Raw genomic sequence first — 20,320 nt, forward strand, 5'->3', positions numbered from 1 at the left:
GGGACATTCAAAGAAATAACACCATCCTTCTGAAGTGTTGAACTTTAAGTTAAACAAACTTGTGGTTTCTTCTGAGACCTCTAGCCGTCCGTGTCACAATGACGCAGTTCAGAAGACAATGCTTTTGAAGGACATTTTTAATGGCAAACTTTAAATGAAGTCAATCCTTGGTAGCTCCGTGACAATGCCTGTGTGTTATTGTCCTTTTCTGACTTAACAAGAACAAAAAAAGAACCAGTTAGTCACATATGATGGGACGTGATGACATTTTTACTCCTGAACTTTTCTGGTATAAAAGGGTCACCCAAGGAAGATCTGACAGTAAGTGTGAGGAATTTGGCAATAAAACCACCGATCTGCAGAGATTTCCGAAAACCCAAAATGATTAGGTAAAAGACTGCTTTTTTCCACAAAGAAAAATGTTGAATTTGTATATGCTTTTTTACATTTGTACTTGCCTAAATGAAACTAATCTTAAGGTTTGTTTCCTCTTATCCTACAGCTCATTAAAATTCAGTCTTATTCTACTTCTGTTGATTTCTACAATGCATGTGTTCTGGTCTTATCCTGTTCCACCTTCTAAGGTAAGAGTTTGCCTCTATTTTGATGCTTGACTAGGTGGCTTATAAGTGTTTAAATTCGAAAATAATCTTAAGGAATATGTGACAGAAAAGTAATTTCTCATTAGTAGAGTTTTCAATGAAAAAAATACAAGTAGAGTCACGAAATTAGTAAAAAGAAGCATTTATGTGACAATAAATAATGCTAGACTTATTCAAATTTGTTTGGGCTCCTGCATAGAAAAGCATTCATTTCAATTTAAAATGTACGTAGTTTTGCCCACAACAATTTATTTATTCCACATGTGTTCACCGAGGATCAAAGTGAACATTTAACCATTGAAACTGCATTACAAATACAATGGGTCATTTGTTTTAAATAGTGAATTTACTAATTTTATAAAAATGGTAACTTTTTCAGATATAGAGCATAGATAATACATCAGAAATCAATGAAATGTCATATGATATATTAATTCATATATTTATTCAAGAATATTGACTGAGCTTCCAACTTTAATCATTGAACTGTTCAAAACCTTGAGAAAATGAACATCTTTCTTTGGCATTTTGAATAGTATTTCGACATGATATTTCAGTTGTTTTAATGTCAATACATTGTTTAAAATTTCAAACATTATTTTGTTGCCTAATACGTTTTGTGTTCATTGAAACTTAACCTGGCATACTGTAATTACTGAATCAATGTAATTCATGAAACTATTTTTAGGATAATGAGATGCTACATAAATCCTAAATAATAGATAAATGTCCAAACATAATGCTCTAGCTGTTTATATTATTGGTCTTCTCACTAATCTTTGCATCTGTCATTTTTCTATTTCTTGTTTACTTAAGCCAGCTTCTTTTTTCCTGATTTAGTCCTATGAGCATTCAACACTAATTGAGTCATTGATTCTATAAGACACCAACCATATTGATCAGGTTGGTGAATCACAACCCATAAATTGGTATATTTTCTCAAGTGTCTTCCTAATTACTTTTTATTCTTTTCCCCAAGGTTTGTTCATGACATTTCTGTTGAACAAGAGGCATTTGTGTGTGGCTTTTTTTTTTTAAATTAAGAATGTGCTTTCTTCTAATGTACTTACAAATCTGCTTGTCCATAAATGAAATGTTTCTTCTTTCAGTATTTTCCATATTTCTGTTTTTGCATGTGACAATTCCGTTCTCATTATAACTCCATCGTGTAGCAATGGTACCAATTTGACTGTTTAAAGTGAGTAATCATGCAGAGAAATGATATATAGGCTTTTGTAATATTTGTTGTGAACTTCACAGAGTCCATCAACTAAGCAAGTATACCATATTATTCTGTTAATAAGTCAGCTCTGGCAAGGACTCCCTTCAATGATCAGCAAAGTATATCGGTATCTTTTTAAGGGATGTTTTCAGGATCCCATAACCAGAACTGATGCATTTCTTTTTCAATATAAAGGTGGCATCATGAATATTTCTGTAAAGAACTGGAATGCTTCCTTTTCTGAAATGATTCATAGACCTCTCCTTGCTGGGGATTTAAAATAGATGACATTATATTGTGCTTAGATTTCTTCCATTAACACAGGGGAAAACACATAGTGAGCATTCAAATAAGAGTTTTTGATTGATTTTCTCATGGCCAATATTTCTGAAACCCTGTCAGACTATCCCTGGGTCCAAAAAAGAAAAAAAAAAATCTTTTTTTTTCAGAAGCCAATGGGAATGGTTTGCCTGGGAGCAGACTGCTGGAAATTTCAGTAAACCACCAAGTCATAGATGAAGATCCCAGAGAGCATTCTTTACCCCCACTCTGTCCCCATTTCAACTTCTGAAGTTACCTGAAACCACACTTGGTTTACTGCACCAAGAAAGGATAATGTGTAATTTTCACTTTGTAGTATGTTTCTTTCTTTATAATAAGACCATTCAGCCACTCTTTCCTCTTTTAAAAAAATGTTTGTTTTTACAGAGAGAGAGAGAGAAAGAGCACAATTGGGAGAGGGGCAGAGAGAGAGAGAGAGAGAGAGAGAGAGCAAGCAGGGGAAGGACAGAGAGAGAGGGAGAGAAAGAGAATCCCAAGCAGGCTATGTGCTAGCACACAGCCTGATGTAGGGCTTGATCCCACGAACCATGAGATCATGACCTGAGTCAGTATCAAGAGTCAGATGCTCAACTGACTGAGCCACCCAGGTGGCCCAGCCCCTTTTCCTCTTATTGTTCTCGTGTGGTTGAGAAACATGGACTTGGAGTCAGATGCTTCCACTCAAATCCCTGCTTCACCTACGAGGTATTTAATCTCCTCATGTAAAACTTAGCAATAATAATACCTACTTCACACACAGAGCTTTCTGAGGGGATAAAATGAAATGAAGCACATAAAACATTTACCACAAAGAAGATCACGGATGAATCTTTGCTCCATTTATTGATGGGATTTGCAGTGGTGCCTCATCAACATTGTACGTCCTCTGAAATCCCTCTTTTGTGATTGACAAGTGTTGAAAATTCTTACTCGATCCCTGGGTCAGGCCCACTTCCTGGAACTGCCCAGCCCTGTTTCTTGGGACATGCCCTTTGCTCTTTACTTGGTTTCTTCATCTAGAAAGTGTGAGGTTGAACTGCAGATTCTCAATGGCCAATGTGAGCTCTAAGATTCCACGTGTATATTTCTTTTGAGACGAAGTGCCCCCTACACTATCCAGGTCTTTGAGCCACTGATGAGGAGCTGAGCCAAAGTCAAAAGATGAAGATCCCATTGTTCAAGTAGCAAGATATCCTGATGGAGAATCTTGGCAAATGGCCCAGGACAAAGCACAGAAAGGAAGTGTTTCCCACTGAACCCCGAAGTTTGGTTATCATGTGTCGTTTTTCTTAGTGAATTTAAAAAACTTGCCAGGACTCATTAGTGCCAAGTGAAAGATTCTTTATAAAGTAATAGCAACCAGATAACTACATATGGTGTATGATGCAAAGACTGGGTAACAGCAATTACATAAGGGTATAAAAATTAGACAAGAGCTCTGAATAATATTTTGTATCTAGATAAATTGTCTATTGTGTTCTGGCAAAATTTCCCTCAGAAATGTTGGAGTCATTGGATTTACTGCCTTCACGTTTTGAAAATTTTTACTATTGAAATAAACTTTTAACCCTAAAGCTGTGTTCTCTCCCTCCTCCCCCATCTGAATTGCCAGGTGCCTGGAAAATCTGATTACTTTCTCATCCTGCTGAACAGCTGCCCAACCAGGATGGACAGGAGCGAGGGACTAGATTTTCTAAAGCCAATTTTGGAGAAGACATTCATGAAAAGGTCCTTTCGCAATGGAGTTGGAACAGGGATGAAAAAAACTTCCTTTCAAAGAGCAAAATCATGAATAAGTGTGCAAAGGACTCTGGGAATTAATCTCAAACTTTGTAGAGTGTGACTGATGTGCAAAAGTCAGTTGTATCTTTATCATTAAGTGTTGGTGCGCTCTCAATTCTTAAATATCATTTTTCTCTGAGCTGGTACAGAGTAAATTGAGTTTGAAAAACAGGTAAACCTGCCCCAAACTTCCACAGCAAGAGAATAAACTATTTATGTGATCAGTTAGCAACTTCCCTGACTAAGGATGGGCACATTTGCTTTGATCTTAAATTGGCCAGAAAGTACGAGCAGTTTTCCTGTAATGACAATGGTATGATTTTTTTCCTGCCTGTAATACTGTATATCAGAATACTGATTCTTTTTTTCTTTTAAATACGGCTTTCTGAAATGACTAAGAAGAACCAATTCTTCTGGGATGTGTGATTTCAGTTTCTCAGAGAGTCTTGTGAGATCACCCAAAGTTGAGATTCATGCTACCACTGTGTTTTCTTCCATCAATTCACTGATACCAGAAATAAACATCAGCTGTGCCCTCTGGGTGTAACCCTTGCTGTTCTTTCCATCAGATATACTTGGACGTGGATTGTTGTTTTGTCTTGGAAGTTTGTTGTTTCCTTTTATCTTAAAACACAGAAATAGTGCCAGCAACAGTAATGACAATACAGGAACTGCTAGTTGCCCTGTGGTGTGTGGGGGGAGGGGGTCCTTTGTGAATCGGTTCCTCCAAATTGTGCCGATTAACACCCCACTCCTTTCCTTTCCAGGAAAGACCTGGACCCTCCTTCCACTGTAACTCCTGACATTACTCGTTTTAAAAGGATAATGTAACATTGGTTGGCGTGTTATTTCTTCAGAGGCCCAACTTTAATAAATGTTTACATGCCTATTTGATTCTGCAGTACACTAAGGGCATTCTGACCAAGAAAATCATTATGTTTTCCACTTCACTCTATGTGTATAGACACAGATGAGGTGAAAAAGTCCTCGTGCACTTTATTTTTTTTTATTTTTTTATTTTTTAAATTTTTTTTTTCAACGTTTATTTATTTTTGGGACAGAGAGAGACAGAGCATGAACGGGGAAGGGGCAGAGAGAGAGGGAGACACAGAACCGGAAACAGGCTCCAGGCTCCGAGCCATCAGCCCAGAGCCTGACGCGGGGCTCGAACTCACGGACCGCGAGATCGTGACCTGGCTGAAGTCGGACGCTTAACCGACTGCGCCACCCAGGCGCCCCCCTCGTGCACTTTAAAATGGACTAGGGACCCTCATATCCTTTTGCTTCCTATCCCTGTGGTCCTGGCCTTTGTTCCCATGGGGACAGCTTTAGAAATCTAACCAGCTGGCTAGTAACAGCTCAGCCCTCCATGCCCTCCATGACCAAACTTCTTTCAGGGCATCTGGAATGCAGCAAAAGAATTTATCTATTAGTAATGTCCTGTATGCTCACAAGCACTGCGGCACCATAAGGCCTAATGGGTGAGATGCAGAGTACTTCCAATAAACTGGAAAATCTAACAGCAGATTGTCAAAGAAACTAGTATTTTTTTTTTAAATCTGCCTAGCATTATTGGCAGGGAGGCTAATTAACTAACTCAATAGGTGTTATTTACTGCTTCGAAGTTGAAAAATAGTTCCTGCACTAATATGCTCATGGCAAGGGTGGTGTCGATTGGGCATCTTATGTAGGGAAGACATTGTTGTTGCAAGGAACCTTCCTTATTTCCTATTTGCATTTATATGGATTGGTTGGAGTAATAAAACACTAAAAACATAATTGGAAAAATTCTTTTCCCACTTCTGGATCTAAAATATCATTGTAACCTCAGGGGGAAAAAGGCCTATGAAAAAGTATTTGCACTCTAAAAACTATAGCAGAGGAAAAGCTGGCAGCAGGGAAATTTACCTTCTGAGAAGAAATTGTACCTTTTGGTAAGATGTTAGGAATAAAGTGTTTAAGATGAAAAATACCTCCAAGTCGTATTTGGATAGTGTCATTAGAGAGGTGACCAAAGCCTAACCATGTAAACCTTTGGGAAAGTGAACCCGAAGCCAGTGTAGGAGCCAAGTGGCCAGTGGACTGTATTCAGTAACTGGTATCAGTTTCTGCAGAGCCCTGAGCCCACTTGCTCTCAAGGCTGCAGCATGGAGAAAGGCCTAGGGTGATGGGAGGTGGTGAGGAGCTGATTACCAGATGCTAATGACCCTTTGCCCTTTCCCATGTCCTGGTGGGGGAGGGGATTGTTGAAGGAGGACTGAATTTCACCTTTAGAGCCAGCTGCCTTAGGCAAGGCCTTGGAAGCCTTCAGAATGCAAATATCCCAAGGGAGGAATAATGTGAGGAGTTAATTTTGGTCAACCATACCTCAACCTGTTAAGTTTCATGCTTATCTGGAGAGATTTTTCTAAAAGAGAAGGAAAAGAAACCATGAGGGCCATGGGCACCTGAGGGGAGAATTCTGGGGTGGAGAAAGTGCATACAAAGCAGGACTGGGCAAGCAGGAGGCCACAGACCCCTGGGCCACATGGACCTGCTTGGATCTCAGTGCCACTGTTTGCTCAGTTTCATGACCTTGCTCAAGCTTCTAGAATCTTTCTGAGCCCAAGTTTCATCAGCTATGAAATAGGGTTAGTATGACTGACCTTGTGGGATTGTTCATTTGCTCATTAATTTGCCGATTCGTTCACTTGACAAATATTTTTTGAGCACCTAGTATATCCAGAGAGAGTATTCTAGGCAACGGGAATGAAATCATTAAGAAAACAGACCAAATTCCTGCTCTTATTGATATTTCATTGGGGTTAGAAGGGAGTTGGAAAAAAACAAGATTATAGATGTTAGATGGTGATAAATGATAAGGAGAAACAACAAGAAACAGGGAGAAGGACTGTGGAGGGGTAGGAATGTGGATGTAATTTCAGATACTGCTGTCAGAGAAGTTGCTGAGAATGATTAGTAAGAATTCCAAGATTTCTCCAGTGGAGTGATCAGGGCAAGGGTGAAAAGGATGGAACCAGACAAGTAGGGGATTTATGCAGGGTCTTGTCAGAACTTTTGCTTTTCCTCTGAATGACATGGGAAGCCCCTCAAGAGTTTTGAGCAGAGAAATGACATTATCAAATATATCTTTTAGCCTTCATTAATTTGTAAGAGTCAGAAACAAATACATACCTAGTAGGTCTCCATACTAGCAGCCGCCAATTCTTTCTGTGATTGACATTTAGGAACTAGGATTCCCTTCTTTCCCTGCCTGTTTCACAATTCTACCCTGGGAAATAATTACGCTGTCAGTTGGAGCCTGTGGTTGGGTAAGGACCCTGGGAAGGGAGAGCTGTCACTCTCCAAGGTACTGAAAGAATCTGCATGAGAGATCAGATTCTCATCCAGCAACTAAAACTTGTCCTGAAGGTGAAACTCCACTGGATTCTCTTTTATGCAAGGATGAGGATCATCTTGTTCTTAAAAACGTTTATTGAGATTTCCATAGAAGCATCCCGAATTTTGGAAGAAGGATGCATGAGTATGTGAATCTGCGGGTAGAAAACCCATGCAAAGAAATACAAGAATTAAGATTGCAACTCACACACATGAATTTTAGGGTGCTCATCTCATTACCTTTCTCCTGGCAATTTATTTCTAATGCAGAAACATTAAAAACCAAACAATGATGTCTGCTACAAAATTTCCACTCCAAACACTTAGCCTCATTCACTTTTGAGCCTTCCCAGGAAGGAGCAATATTTTAGGGAACGGAAATACAAAAACAATTGGATTTCAGTTCTCACATAGAGTAAGACCCAGAACACAGCAACTTGACTCAGCGTCACATTTTTTTCATGTTTATTTATTTATTTTGAGAGAGAGGGAGAGAGACAGAGAGAGTGCATGAGCTCGGGAGGGCAGAGAGAGAGGGAAAGAGTGAAGCCCAAGCAAGCTCTGCACTGTCAGTGCAGAGCCTGACTCGGGACTCGATCTCACCAACCATGAGATCGTGATCTCAGCCAAAATCAAGAGTTGGATGCTTAACCGTCTAAGCCACCCGGGCATCCCTCAAAGTCACATTTCTACACTCAATGTTCTCAACTCTTTTGGGCCTGTCAGACAATAACAGGCAAAAAAGAAACATCCAGGTGGCTCCTCTCTGTTCCTTCCCTCTGGACTCATTTCTCTCTGCTAATATTCATGTGGACTCACCTGTTAAGAGTAGAGGTGGGTTTCATTGTCAATGGAAAATTCTCACCTTACTTCCTCTCTGTGGAGGAAAGATTGTCTTCTGGGTGGCCTGGCAGCAACTCTGAGCTGCCTGGGATTAACTGTGTGGTCCGTGTCTCCTCCTTTTCATGAGTGCTGTGCACACTTTCAACTCTCCCCATCTGGGGTCTGAAGCTTTCCTGAACAGCTGACACCCTGGGTCAGTCTGTTTCTCCCTGGATAACAAATCCATTCTCCTGCTCGCCCTACAAAAAGTGAGACAGCTGGCAGGATCTCTCTCCTGGAGCCCAAACTGTGGTGGATCCAGCCACACAGGTGCAAGACGCCTCTCCATGGGATAACAAAGACCCACACCAGGTCCTGCAGGCATGGTCCTGCTGCTGGGCCTGCTGTTCCTGAGCTCCACTTTCCATGGTGTGGTGTTGGAACTGAGTGTGGGCCTTTTGGCTGACACCTTCCTGGCTGACCTCTGCCTATCAACTGTTAAAGGTCTAGCTGAAGTAAACTTGCAAAGAATCAAACCTAAAGACATCTTTACTAAGTTGGACTCAATGTGTGGTTACAAATAGACTCCTCCACAGTAATAAACAAACTCCCACTCACCAGGTTTGGGGCTTTGTGCCAAGTGCTTTCCACACACTGTCCCATTTACACTCTCCGTGGCCCTGTGGGAAGACACTGGGATGTCGTTATTCCCATATATAGACAAGAGAACTGAAGCTTAGACTAATCCAGTTTTCTTTTTCATGGAGGATCAAGGTCAAATATCTGGTCATTAGGGCAGGTTTGCATTGCCCAGAGTATAATGTCAGGCGAAGAATGGAATGAAAAGAAAAAAGAAATCAGAGAAGGTATATGTCATTATTATTTTATGTGTCAACTTGACTGGGCTATGGGGTGCCTCTTAACTTGGCTATACTTTATTTCTGGGAGTGTATGTGAGCTTGTTTCTGGATGAGATTAGCATTTGAATCCCCAGACTAAGTAAAACAGATTGCCCTCCCCAAGGTAGGTGGGTTTCATCGACACCGTTGAAACCCTGAAAGATTATAAAACTGAGTAAGAAACAATTCTCTCTCGTTGCCTCACTGTCTTTGAGCTGGGACATCAAGTCTTCTGCTCTCAGACTCAGATGAGACTAGAACTTATACCATGGGCTCTCCTGCTTCTCAGACATTTAGACTCAGTCTGGGACTTTACCATTGCCTCTCCTGAGTCCAGACTTTTCAGTCTTCATAATTGAATGAACCAGTTGCTTATAATAATCTCTTATAATCATTCTCTGTCTCTGTCTCTGTCTCTCTCTCTCTTTCATTCTCTGTATGCACCCTACTAGGTTATGTTTCCCTGGAGAACACTGACTAATAAAGTGTATTAGTTTTCTATTGCTACATAACAAATTACCAGAAACCTAGTTACTGAACACAACACACATTTGTTGTGTTCTGAGGGGGGTCAGGAGTGCAGATACACCTTAACTGGATCCCCTATTCAGGGCCTTACCAGACTGCAATCCAAGTGCCACCCAGAGTTATGGCCAAGTCTCAAGGTTCACTTCTATGCTTCTATAATGGTTGGCAGAATTCACTTCTTTTTGGCTAAAGGCCTGAGTACCTCAGACTCTTGCTGGCTGTTGGAGAAAGACCACCCTCAGTTCTTAGAAATTGCCATCAATTCTTTGCCATGTAGGCTCCCCACCATGGCTTCCAGTTTCATCAAATCCAGACAGGGGGTGAATCTTCCAGAAAATTCACATTGCAATTTTATGTAACAGCATCAAGAAATTGACATCCTGTCACCTTTGCTGTATTCTACTGGATAAAAGTAAGCCACAGGTCTTGTCTACATTCATGGGGATGGGTTTACACAAAAGTGTGAACACCATGAGGTGGGGATCATGAGACCACTCTAGAGTATGTCCACCACACAAGTTATGGGTGACTACTCTGGCTATGGGAAATAACCACCTGTCTCTAGACTCGAGCCCTAAGAAGGAATAGGAGTCATATTAAATGTGACCGACTGTATGTAGGTGATGTCTGGAAGAAAGAGTCTGTGAGGTGCTTTATCCACAAGTTTATGCACTTCAGCCAAGCTTCTTCTCCCTTCATGTAGCTGACCTACACTCCTGTGTCCTCTGGAATGACCTTGGAGCAAAGACTTAGATTCATTTAAGTCTTAAACACATAGCAAGAATTACATTATTGGAGTCTTTCTGCATGCCAAACATTGGCTGAAGAGTTTGTATGTATGAACCCATTCAATTTCCATAACAATCTCAAAAATACAGCAAAATACCTCTAATGTAGGTGCTTTTATTAACCCCACTATACAGACAAGGCATTAAGTGCAGCAAGGCTAAGTAACTTGCCCAAGGTCACACAACTTGTGGGAGTAGAGCCAAGTTGCAAACCTACATGGCCTTCCTCCAAAGATGGAATACTTGCCTACCTCCGCATCTGACCATTAGACTGAAGAAAGACGTAATATCTTAGGACATTTCAGGCATTTTTGAATGGCACAGACTGGTTAAGAAAAACTGGCTACAGCTGGAGTACAGGAAGGGCACTGAGGAGAGTAAGTAAATAACAAAGGAAAAAGGACCTAGTGAATGAAAATGAAGATATATCTGAAATTTCTAAGATATGTTTCCCCTGGGGAAATGTGTTCCCGCGGGAGAGAACCAAGAAGCAATTAGAAAATGGCTGGACCCAGTTCAAGTAGAAACTTCTGAAATTACAAAAGAGCTGCCTGTGTACTTGGTAAACACGGACATAACAATATAAAGTAACCTTTCTATAAATGACTGAGAGACAGTGTATTTCCATCCACAACAATAGAAATGTTATAAATTTTACTGGAGAAGAGAGCTTACAGGAGGTTTGTAGCTCTTGTCCTTCTGTTCGTGATGGGACTTCTCACATCCTTGGGCAAACAGGATAGTAATTATCAAACTGAATTATAGTCACTGCCAAAGGATGACTTTAGCTGGAATCCTGCTTACTACCTCCATGATGAAAACACTCCAGGTACATAAAAGAATTATGGGTTGTTTTTTATATAGCCTATAATAAACAAGGGCTGCAGCTCAGAATTGGTGCATTGTGTCCTCTCTCCATGCTCCTCTGGGCTTTGGTAACCCACAAGTGTGTGGCCAAGTCAGCTCCAAGGGGTCTGATGCTGCTTGAGATTTATAAGCACAAACTTTGGATTTAGGCATATGTGAGCTCAAACAGCATTGCACTTAATAATCTCTGTGACTGCGGACAGGATCCTGGACTTCTTCAAACCTCAGCTTCCTCATCTGTAAAATGGAACCCGTAGTGACATACAATAGAGTTGTAGTAAACGATAAGTGAAATAATGCATGTTACACACCTAAAACATTGCTCAGTCTTGTGAATGGTCCATAAATGGCGGCCATCTGCAGCAGGATGAACACCCTAGTTTAACACTGCATAGAAAATTGGGTGTATAACGCACCTTACAAATGAAGTTGGTAAAGAATTGAAAGCAACTATTGTTTTTTGATGATGGAAATGTAGATTGGATATTGTCCAAATATATTGCGAAGCTAATATAGATGCCGGTATGACTGAGTCCAAGGAAAGTTTTCTACGTACTTCAGAAATGGTGTGGCCAAGGGGCACCTGGGTGTCTCAGTCGGTTAGGCAGACAACTGACTATGTAGACAACAATGGCCAGACCATGTATGACAATGCAAACTTTGAAGCAACCAGCTCAGGAAGCCAATCTCTGCAGCAGCTGGCCCAGAACAATCAGGACTTGGTCAACAACCTCCAGTTTTTAAAAATGTTCTCCACACTTCCAAATCAAAGCCAACAGAGAAGGCCAAATACGCTCCCAAACCAATCACATAGGATGCCCCATTTTTAGTCAGTCCACTTCCAGTCACCCCAGGCCAACAGCTTCCAATTAGGGCACTGCTAAGCCTTCCCTGTCCCCACTCTAAAGCTTCCCTGCTCCTGGGCCTCCCCCTGAGTCTCTGCCAAATGCAAATGATGGTGGCTGACTCCCTTGCTGTATAACAAGCTCTGAAGGCATAGGCTGCTTGTTCTCATTTGGGCGGTCTATTCCTTTCTACAACACTGATGCAGTCAAGGTGGAAAGCATCAAGAAAAGCCTCATAGGAATTCTGCATTATTAGTTAAAAGTGAAAATCTGTTGGCATAAGCTTTTAAAAACGTTCCTTTTAAGTAAAGACATTTTAATTTATCTTACTATAAATTTAAAAAATCAGACATTTAGAGAATTTAGAAAAAAGGACAAAGAAGCTAAAAATATAATCCTAATCTCACCACCATAGGTAACCACTCAACATATTCAGATGCCTCTGTGATGTGGATGGGAACACACCCACACGTGCGTGCACACACACACACACACACACATTTTTCTATAAATGTGGTCACACAATTCCCATTCCGAAATCTGTGTTTCCAATTCCGTAGTCTGCATGGAGAGCTTTCCATGTCTGTGAATGATAAAATATACCATTATGTTTAATGTCTCTATAGTATTCAATTGTGTGCATATATCACAATTAGCTAAACCACCTCATCTTCTATTAAAGGACATTTAGATCATTCAATATTGTGCTAATGGGGAAAAATGCTACACTATATACTTGTATACATTTGGCCAATTGCTTCAGAATGATAAATTGCTAGAATCAGGAAAGCTGGTCAAGAGATATACACATTTGAAATTTCCACATGTATTGATAAATTGCCCTTCAGCACACTTACATCTTTGTAGGAACACTGGACATTGTCGTTCTTCAATTTTGCCAATAAGGCAGGCAAAGAGCAACGTTACATTAATTAGACTTACACTTTTCAGTTTCCATTACTGGTGAAGATACGTTTATGTATCCTTCTGTCTGTCTGTCTGTCTGTCTGTCTCTACACTAAACAGAGGCACATGCCTTTGGGATTCTTTTATGAATTGCCTTTTCATGTACTTGGCCCATTTTCAGTTGGACTTTGCTTCTTCCTGGTGTTAAAACTTCCTTATGTAATAGGATATTAAGCATTTTTGTCATATTTCGTAATTACATTTTTGTTTTGTCTCTTTTTAGCTTGCAGATATCTTTCATTTTTCTCCTTCATAGTTTTTGGCCACTGGGTCACAGGAAAGAAAATGTTCCCATTCCAAGATAATAAAAGGTTTTAAGGGTTATTTAAATCTTTGATACAGGACCTCGTTTCTTGCTGAGTTAGATTACATCCTCAAGTGTATTTTCATAAAGGTATTTCAATCCTCTTTGCATATTGAGAATGTCCTTCTGCTGACTTCTTGTGTAAATAACAGTTTGTTGGGTATATCGTTTTGAAGTTAGCATTTTTTTTTTCTGTCAAGATTTTGCAGAAAATTTATTGTTCCATTTTCTCCTCGAATCCTATGTTGTTGGTAAGTCCTAGTCAGTCTTTAGTTTTTTTTGCTGGTAAGTTATCTGTTTCGTCTTACTGAATATTGGTAAGATTCTTTTAGTCTCTTCAAAGTTCAGAAGTGTTACCAGGATAAATACTGAGATTTATTAATCTATTACCCTATTAATTTTCTGGATTGTGGTGCTCCTTTGAAAGTCCTCTCTCTCTCTGTCTCTCTCTGTCTCTCTCTCTCTCTCATTACATTTTTATACTGTTTAATTCTACTGGCTTATTCTCTGGCTTGTAGAACCCGATATCTACCTCGTCTCCAATCCCAAGCACATTTCAATCACTGTCTTAGCCTGAATTCCCCAGGACATAGAATATGGGCAAAACTTCAGGGAGACCCCTTGTTTGGAGAGAAATCCCAGGACAGCAAGGACGAAAGCAAACTGGAAGTGAGGCAAAGAAGGAGGAAAAGCAAGTGCAAGTTTGTGCACTATGAGCTGGCCATATAGTCATCAGAAAACACAGCTGGTATCTGTGGTGACATGAGCCACCGGGTCTTGGAACAGGTCATCGGAGAGGAGGTGGAGGTGCAAATCATTTGTCTACCAAGACTTTGACCAAATTTGTCTGCTTGTTGCTTTTCATTTAATTTTGCCCAGTAGGGCACTCATGCCTCCATACTCCTGGTTTGTGTGGCCCCAGGACCCCAGGCAGTTGCCAGGGAAACTGTATGCTTTGTCCCATCATGTGAGGCTTCACCTGAGCCTAGAAGTGGTAGGAGGCACAGAACCTCTGGTCCTGTGGGGTTGCGTGCAGATGCAGACCCGGTGGTTTTGGGAGCAGTGACTGAAGTTGGGCCTGGGAGCAAGTGTACATGTTGGCTGGTGAGCTGCCAATGTTGCTACAGTCCCTAATCCGGCCCCTCTGCTCTGGGTGAGGGCAGCATCTCTAGCTGAGGCTTCTCAAGTGGCCCTGATGCATGCAGCCCAGAACCTGGGAGGCTCCTATGTCGGGTCCAGGGCAATCATTTTCTCTGTCATTCTCTTGTTGCTTTGTCTTTTGCCTTGATGCTATCTGTGACTTTGCATTCTTGTCGTGAATGTTAAGTTGGTTTCTACAGGATTGATTCTGATCATCGCAGCTTCTAAAACATTTTTAATTTTGGCAATACTAGTGTTTTTCCCTTTAGTTTTTATTTAGGCCTACCAGGTCTGTTTTAATCTCATTTTGCTATCTTCCTCCACTTTTTATCTTTTGTTCTTCTTACTCTTTAAGAATGTGAAGAAAATTCCCCGATTTACTTGATCTCCAAAAATGACTGCTTCTGGATATTTATTCCCTCTCTCTTTCTCTTTTTCCTTTTTAAAAAATAAAATCACGGAATACTCACACATTTTGAGTGCTAATGATGGCAAATATTCTGTTAAGCATTTAGCATAATTTATCTCCTAATCCTCACAGCAAAACAATGACATTGGTAGTATTATCTCAATGAGGCATAGAGCGATTAATTACATTCCCCAAGGTCACCAGCTAGAACATCGAGGAGCCAAGACTTAAGCCAGTTGTGCCTGACTCCAAGCCCTGTTTCCACTGACTGAGTGCTTTCTACATATGAGTGCTCCCAGTGCCTTCCCAGATAGGCCACGGATTGCCTTCTTCATCTTGTTGATTCCTTAAATTAGCTGCAGATCCTTGACCAGGCAATTGCACTACTCATGCTCAGTTTCCCCATCTGTGACATGGTTTAGATTGTATGCTTTCTAGCTCTGAGTGTCTTGGCTCTATTTTCTTTTTTTCTTAGCACTGCCCTCATTTTAGAGACCTAACCCAGACTTAGACAAATGGGTTACCATTTGTCTAAGATTGAAGCAGTGAGGCCTCAATTTTAGCCACTCATCTACTAAAAGGAAGTTTTAAAAACCAGACACAAATGCTAGGCATTCTCCCTGCCACATTTTCTCGATTGGGTAGCAAAGTGCAATGGACCACTGATTACTGGAAGCAGGAAAAGAACTAGAATTTTGTTTCTCAGAACTCAAAAGTTGGAACAAATCTGTGGTATAGGCTTTTTCTTTGTTCTCAGAAGGGTCACTTCTGGAAGCCTACTTGACCACCATGTTCAGGTCGAATACTTAGTGTAGCTCCAGGCCCTGGCTTAATGCAAATTCCCATCCAAACTCTTCAGACCAGGGTCATGATAATATAAATGCTATCCTGTGGAGGAAACATACTCTTCACAGCTAAAAAAAATTTTTTTTAAGTTCTTTTTACTGGCAGTTTCCTTCAGCTTTCAAGAGATGACATTTGAGGACACTAGGCATATGGATAGGACAGAGCTGATAAGATGGGCTCTTCCCAAGGGACAGGAAGGTGCCTGAGTTTTAACCACAAAGTGTAGTATTTGGGCTTCGCTTCCAGAAATCAAGGGGGTGGCATGAAGTGACATGGTCACGAGGTCCTTATTCTTTCTCCAGGTATGTGTAGTGAACGTTGGCTGTTTGTTACCACTGAGTATCCATTGCCCTTTCTTTTGGTAACAGTAATGGAAGACTGTACTTTGGGGATTCCCAGTCTCTTGGGACCTCACTGTGGTCCCAGTGGGGCTAGGCTCCAGTTCCAGAGGTGACCAGTCAGGTCACTTAGTTCCCCTCCACAGGAATGGTTATAGGAATCAGTACACGAAGTCCAGAACTTTGTGGAACATGTCTGGAGGGAAAATTCTCTTTCTTCCATGGCCTTGGAGCTAAGAGGACTGGTGCCTCTGGCAGCCATCTTTCCATGATGACGGAAGACTTTACATGGTGCTGAGTTGACACTGGGACATGGCGAGAGACCAGGCTCTGAAGGCAAGGGCTGGGACCCTGGAGTCTCTCATGCCTGATGACATATCCACCCCAGCCCTTCCCTTATTGGTTCCCTTGAACCAGTAAAATCTCCTTTTACTTAAACAGCACTGAGCTGAGTGTTCTGCAGCTCACCAACAAGAGCTTCTATCTCACCGTGAGCACCTCTGTGGCTTGGGCGCCTGAGCAGGAGCATCATTGTTCTTCATTTCTGCTGAAGTCAGATGTCAGCCCTTCCTCCAAGGTCTTGGTTTCTCCTAAATAACTTTGATGTTCTTTAATAACTTGGTCATAGCATGTCATTTGCCCAAGGAACCTGCCTCAGGGTGTTGTTTCACTAGAAGTATTACATAAAGCTTTCAACAAGCAACATTAATATAAAACCATCCCTTTCTTAAGTGGGAGACTTCCTTTCCTCAGCTTCGGAGTGAAAGCTAATACACTCCCAGGGCCAGAGTGGGTATGAGAAAGCTCTGGATCACCCTCCGTCTCAAATGTGCACTAACTGTTTGCTGTGTGTAAATTGGGAGTGGTGGGGAATAATAAACACAGTGGCATCTTCTGTTATAAACTGGCCAATGGGCATGAAAAGGGGTGATATAACAGAGCAACAGGAAGAGGAGAAAGAGATTTTAAAATTTCTTCGGTTTTATTTTGTGAATAGAACCATAAAATCCAATGACTTCTTTATGGATAAGGCTTTTTTTCTTTTTCTTTTTCTTTTTCTTTTTCTTTTTCTTTTTCTTTTTCTTTTTCGGAGAGTTCACATCAGTATCTGAATTGACACAGTGGAAAGGATACTGCAATTTCCATTTCGCAGTTGATGACACTGAGACCCATAGGAAGGAGTAAGCCAGGGACAAATAGCTAACTGTCAACCTATAATTTTTGAGTAGTCTAACTCTGGGGCTCTCATGATAAGCACTGTCTGTTTCTTGATTTACAGAGGATATTAGTGTGTTAGATTTTGGGAGGAGTAAACACGAACTTACCACTAAGCACATGGAACGTGTTGGCCAAGTATCCTGAACGTTTCCAATTCATACAAGGACTTTGTGACAGGCCAGTAATCCAGTTGATGTTATACTTTCGTTAATAACTTCTAAAACTAGTTAATTTTAAAGGTACATCCAATATATTAGAAGAACTTTTGAAGGTTAAATCATTATTTAATTTTTAATGTCTTGAATGTGACCATTTCAGGAGCAGCACTTGGTATCTGGAAGGAGGGACAGACGTTTGCAAGATGACAGTTGAAGTGTGCTATACGTCAGTTATGGAACAGACACAGCTATGTCATCGTAAATCGAGCATGGGCAGGCGGCTCTCCCTGGGCTCCTGGCCTCAAATCAATGAGCACAATCAGGTGGGGTTGGAATGTACTGGATTCCATCCAGTCTCGGCCAGGGTCATGGGCTCTGCATCATAGACCACAGTTGGCAATCCCAGCTTGCCATTGACTAGCTGGCAGCCTGCCATGTTGTTTCTTTCCCTAGGATTTAGTTCCCCAGTCTGAAAAACATCCTTGATATAACAGTAACTATTTTACAGGGTTTTATAAAGATTAATTGAGGTGATACCTATAAAAGTCCAGTACTAGGCCTGATGTTCAAAAAGTCTTCAGCAAATGCCACTATTACTTCCAGCATAATACTCAGCTTGTCACCACCACCGCCATCAACGTCATCACTGTTGTCACTGTCATCATCAAAATTAAGTTAGGTTTCTCTTTTGGGGAATCTAACTGTCCATCTTCCTGTGATATACCGCAATTTAATGTCCTGACACCAGGGTCCATGACCTTGCCTCTCTGCTCATGTTGGAGAGATGTGCTCTGCATATCACACCTCAAGCATCACACACAAAGGTCAGGATAAAATATGACAAGAGATATGATTTTTTACACTCGCATTGTGTCCTGTCATTCAAGCCAACTGGCTCAGTCACTCTATAAATATTGCACTAACATATTAGAGTCACGCGGGTCTGTGGTATGGCCACAATGCTAACTGCCTTGCAACCACCCTCCCTTGCTATCTTTTCCCCTCTCTCTGCTTCCCATAGGCCTCCATTGCTGCACAGCCCAAGAGGAAATTCAGGGTTCCACATTAGGACTTGGCACGTCAAAGGGGTGTATATTACTTGGAACTACTTCTAGGTCTAAAAATCATAAGATTTTGTTTGCCATGGTCCTGCTGATTAATGCCACCTTGTAATAGCCTAATATATATTTCTATATATTTATACTTATATTTATATTTATATTTATATTTAAAGCTATAGCTTAGAAAATTATTCACTGTTAGGAAACCCCTTCATCTGCCTATGTTTACTATGCTGAAAAGTATTGCTAACAGCTTTTGAGTCTCCAAAATACAATTTGGCTTAATGAAATAAAAGAAAATCTTCCTGCCTGGTGAAATAAGGCACAAAATATATAGATGGCACAAAATATACCAAAAATTAAGAAAAATGGGTTTAAAAAGTTCATTTTGTTCCCCCTTCCTCTCCTCCATAGTAAAGTATTTAGTTTCTGAAAAGAAGAAAAGTAATTATAAGATTTAGACGACATATTGTGAGAAATCATAAGGGTTTTGAATTCTTATGGTAGAGTGGTTGTGTGGGATGTCTATTTACTTTCAGCTAAATTTTCTTTGCTTAAGTTATGTGCATAAGTTTCGTTTTCCACATTTAATTTTAGGATGGCACTCAAGTTTGAGAAAATATTTACACAAAGAAAACTAAGCATATTTCACTGTTATTAACCCCACTCCTGTTGACACTTACAGCATTTCTTTGTGAATCTAAAATCCAAAATCCTAACCCTTGTGAAACTGCAGGCACAGCCCTCTGAGCTGTGTGTTAGGTGTTTGTGTGTGTGTGTGTGTGTGTGTGTGTGTGTGTGTTTTCGGTTGTAATATAATTGGTTTTGGGATTTGATGCAGGAGAAACCACTAATACGAAACACTGAAACCTAATAATTCTGGTTTCTTGGGACATAGACACAATCATATGAGAAATTTTTCATATTACAGGGCATCAGGAAAAACATTTGGCTTATTGCATGGCAATCAGACCCTTGGTGAAGGAAGATACTTGATCATCCGTTAGTGTACAAGGGTCTGCTGTGTACCTTTTCTACTACATGTCTTAGGAGTTAAAGAAGGAGGGGAGGAGGAGAAGGAGAAGAGGCATTCCCTGTCTCCAAGCAGCTGCCATTAAGTAGGAGGCTTATTGAAATATTGCAGTAGCCAAGTAAGTAAGCAAGTAAACCAGTGAAGAAAGAAATTTGACAAATCACCCTCAATTGGCTCCATACTTCAAAAAGAAATTTTCTTACAAGCAGAGGAAGAAGTTTCCCCTCTGATGGTGGAGTGACCCCTCATGGCAGTTGGATTTCCTCATCGTTACTTGCTCAGAGAGACGTGCTCCATGCATTTCAAAGCCACTTTGATCCCAGCAAACTCTCATTTGCTTTTCTTCTCTCGTTTTTCACTTTAATTTGAAGCACTGCTTTAAGTGAGCTTGAGGAAGGAGCAACACCAATGGAAAAGGCACACGGGTGTCTCGACATTTTTGGCTTCATGTGCCAGAGGCAGGAAGAACCACAGGAAATGAGGAACACCTGCTTCTGAAGAAAACCAAATGGCACTTGCGGGGGTGTGGTGGGAGTATTGGTTACGAGGCCTTTCTGAGCCAGCACCTGACCCATATGAGCTACAGGAATAAAGGGGTGTGTCACAAGGATATTGAGTAAGGAATGTGGCCAGAGCCTCAGCTAGGCTCTCTGGGCAGCCCTCCTCATTCTCTATGTTGGTTTCAATCTTCCCTCACTCTGTAGATATACTTCCCTCACAGAGTTGGATGTGGGGCTATCTTGAGCTCATCTAACAGTTTCAGCCCTTCAGTGAGAGGTGGTGCCCTCCCCTG

At 40.9% G+C, this 20,320-nt stretch overlaps 1 protein-coding gene across 1 annotated transcript; it reads left to right on the forward strand.

The window, feature by feature from the left end:
• The first annotated feature begins 261 nt into the window (after positions 1-261).
• Positions 262-4,402, forward strand: NPS (neuropeptide S). The gene is made up of 3 exons (XM_025918294.2): positions 262-389; positions 503-584; positions 3,758-4,402. Exons 1-3 carry the CDS (start codon positions 262-264, stop codon positions 3,935-3,937), a joined length of 390 nt encoding a protein of 129 aa, XP_025774079.2. The 3' UTR covers positions 3,938-4,402.
• The last annotated feature ends 15,918 nt before the right edge of the window (positions 4,403-20,320 follow it).

The sequence above is a fragment of the Puma concolor genome, chromosome D2, assembly GCF_028749965.1.
Source record: "Puma concolor isolate L17-30 chromosome D2, mPumCon1.1.hap2, whole genome shotgun sequence".
Lineage (NCBI taxonomy): Eukaryota > Metazoa > Chordata > Mammalia > Carnivora > Felidae > Puma > Puma concolor.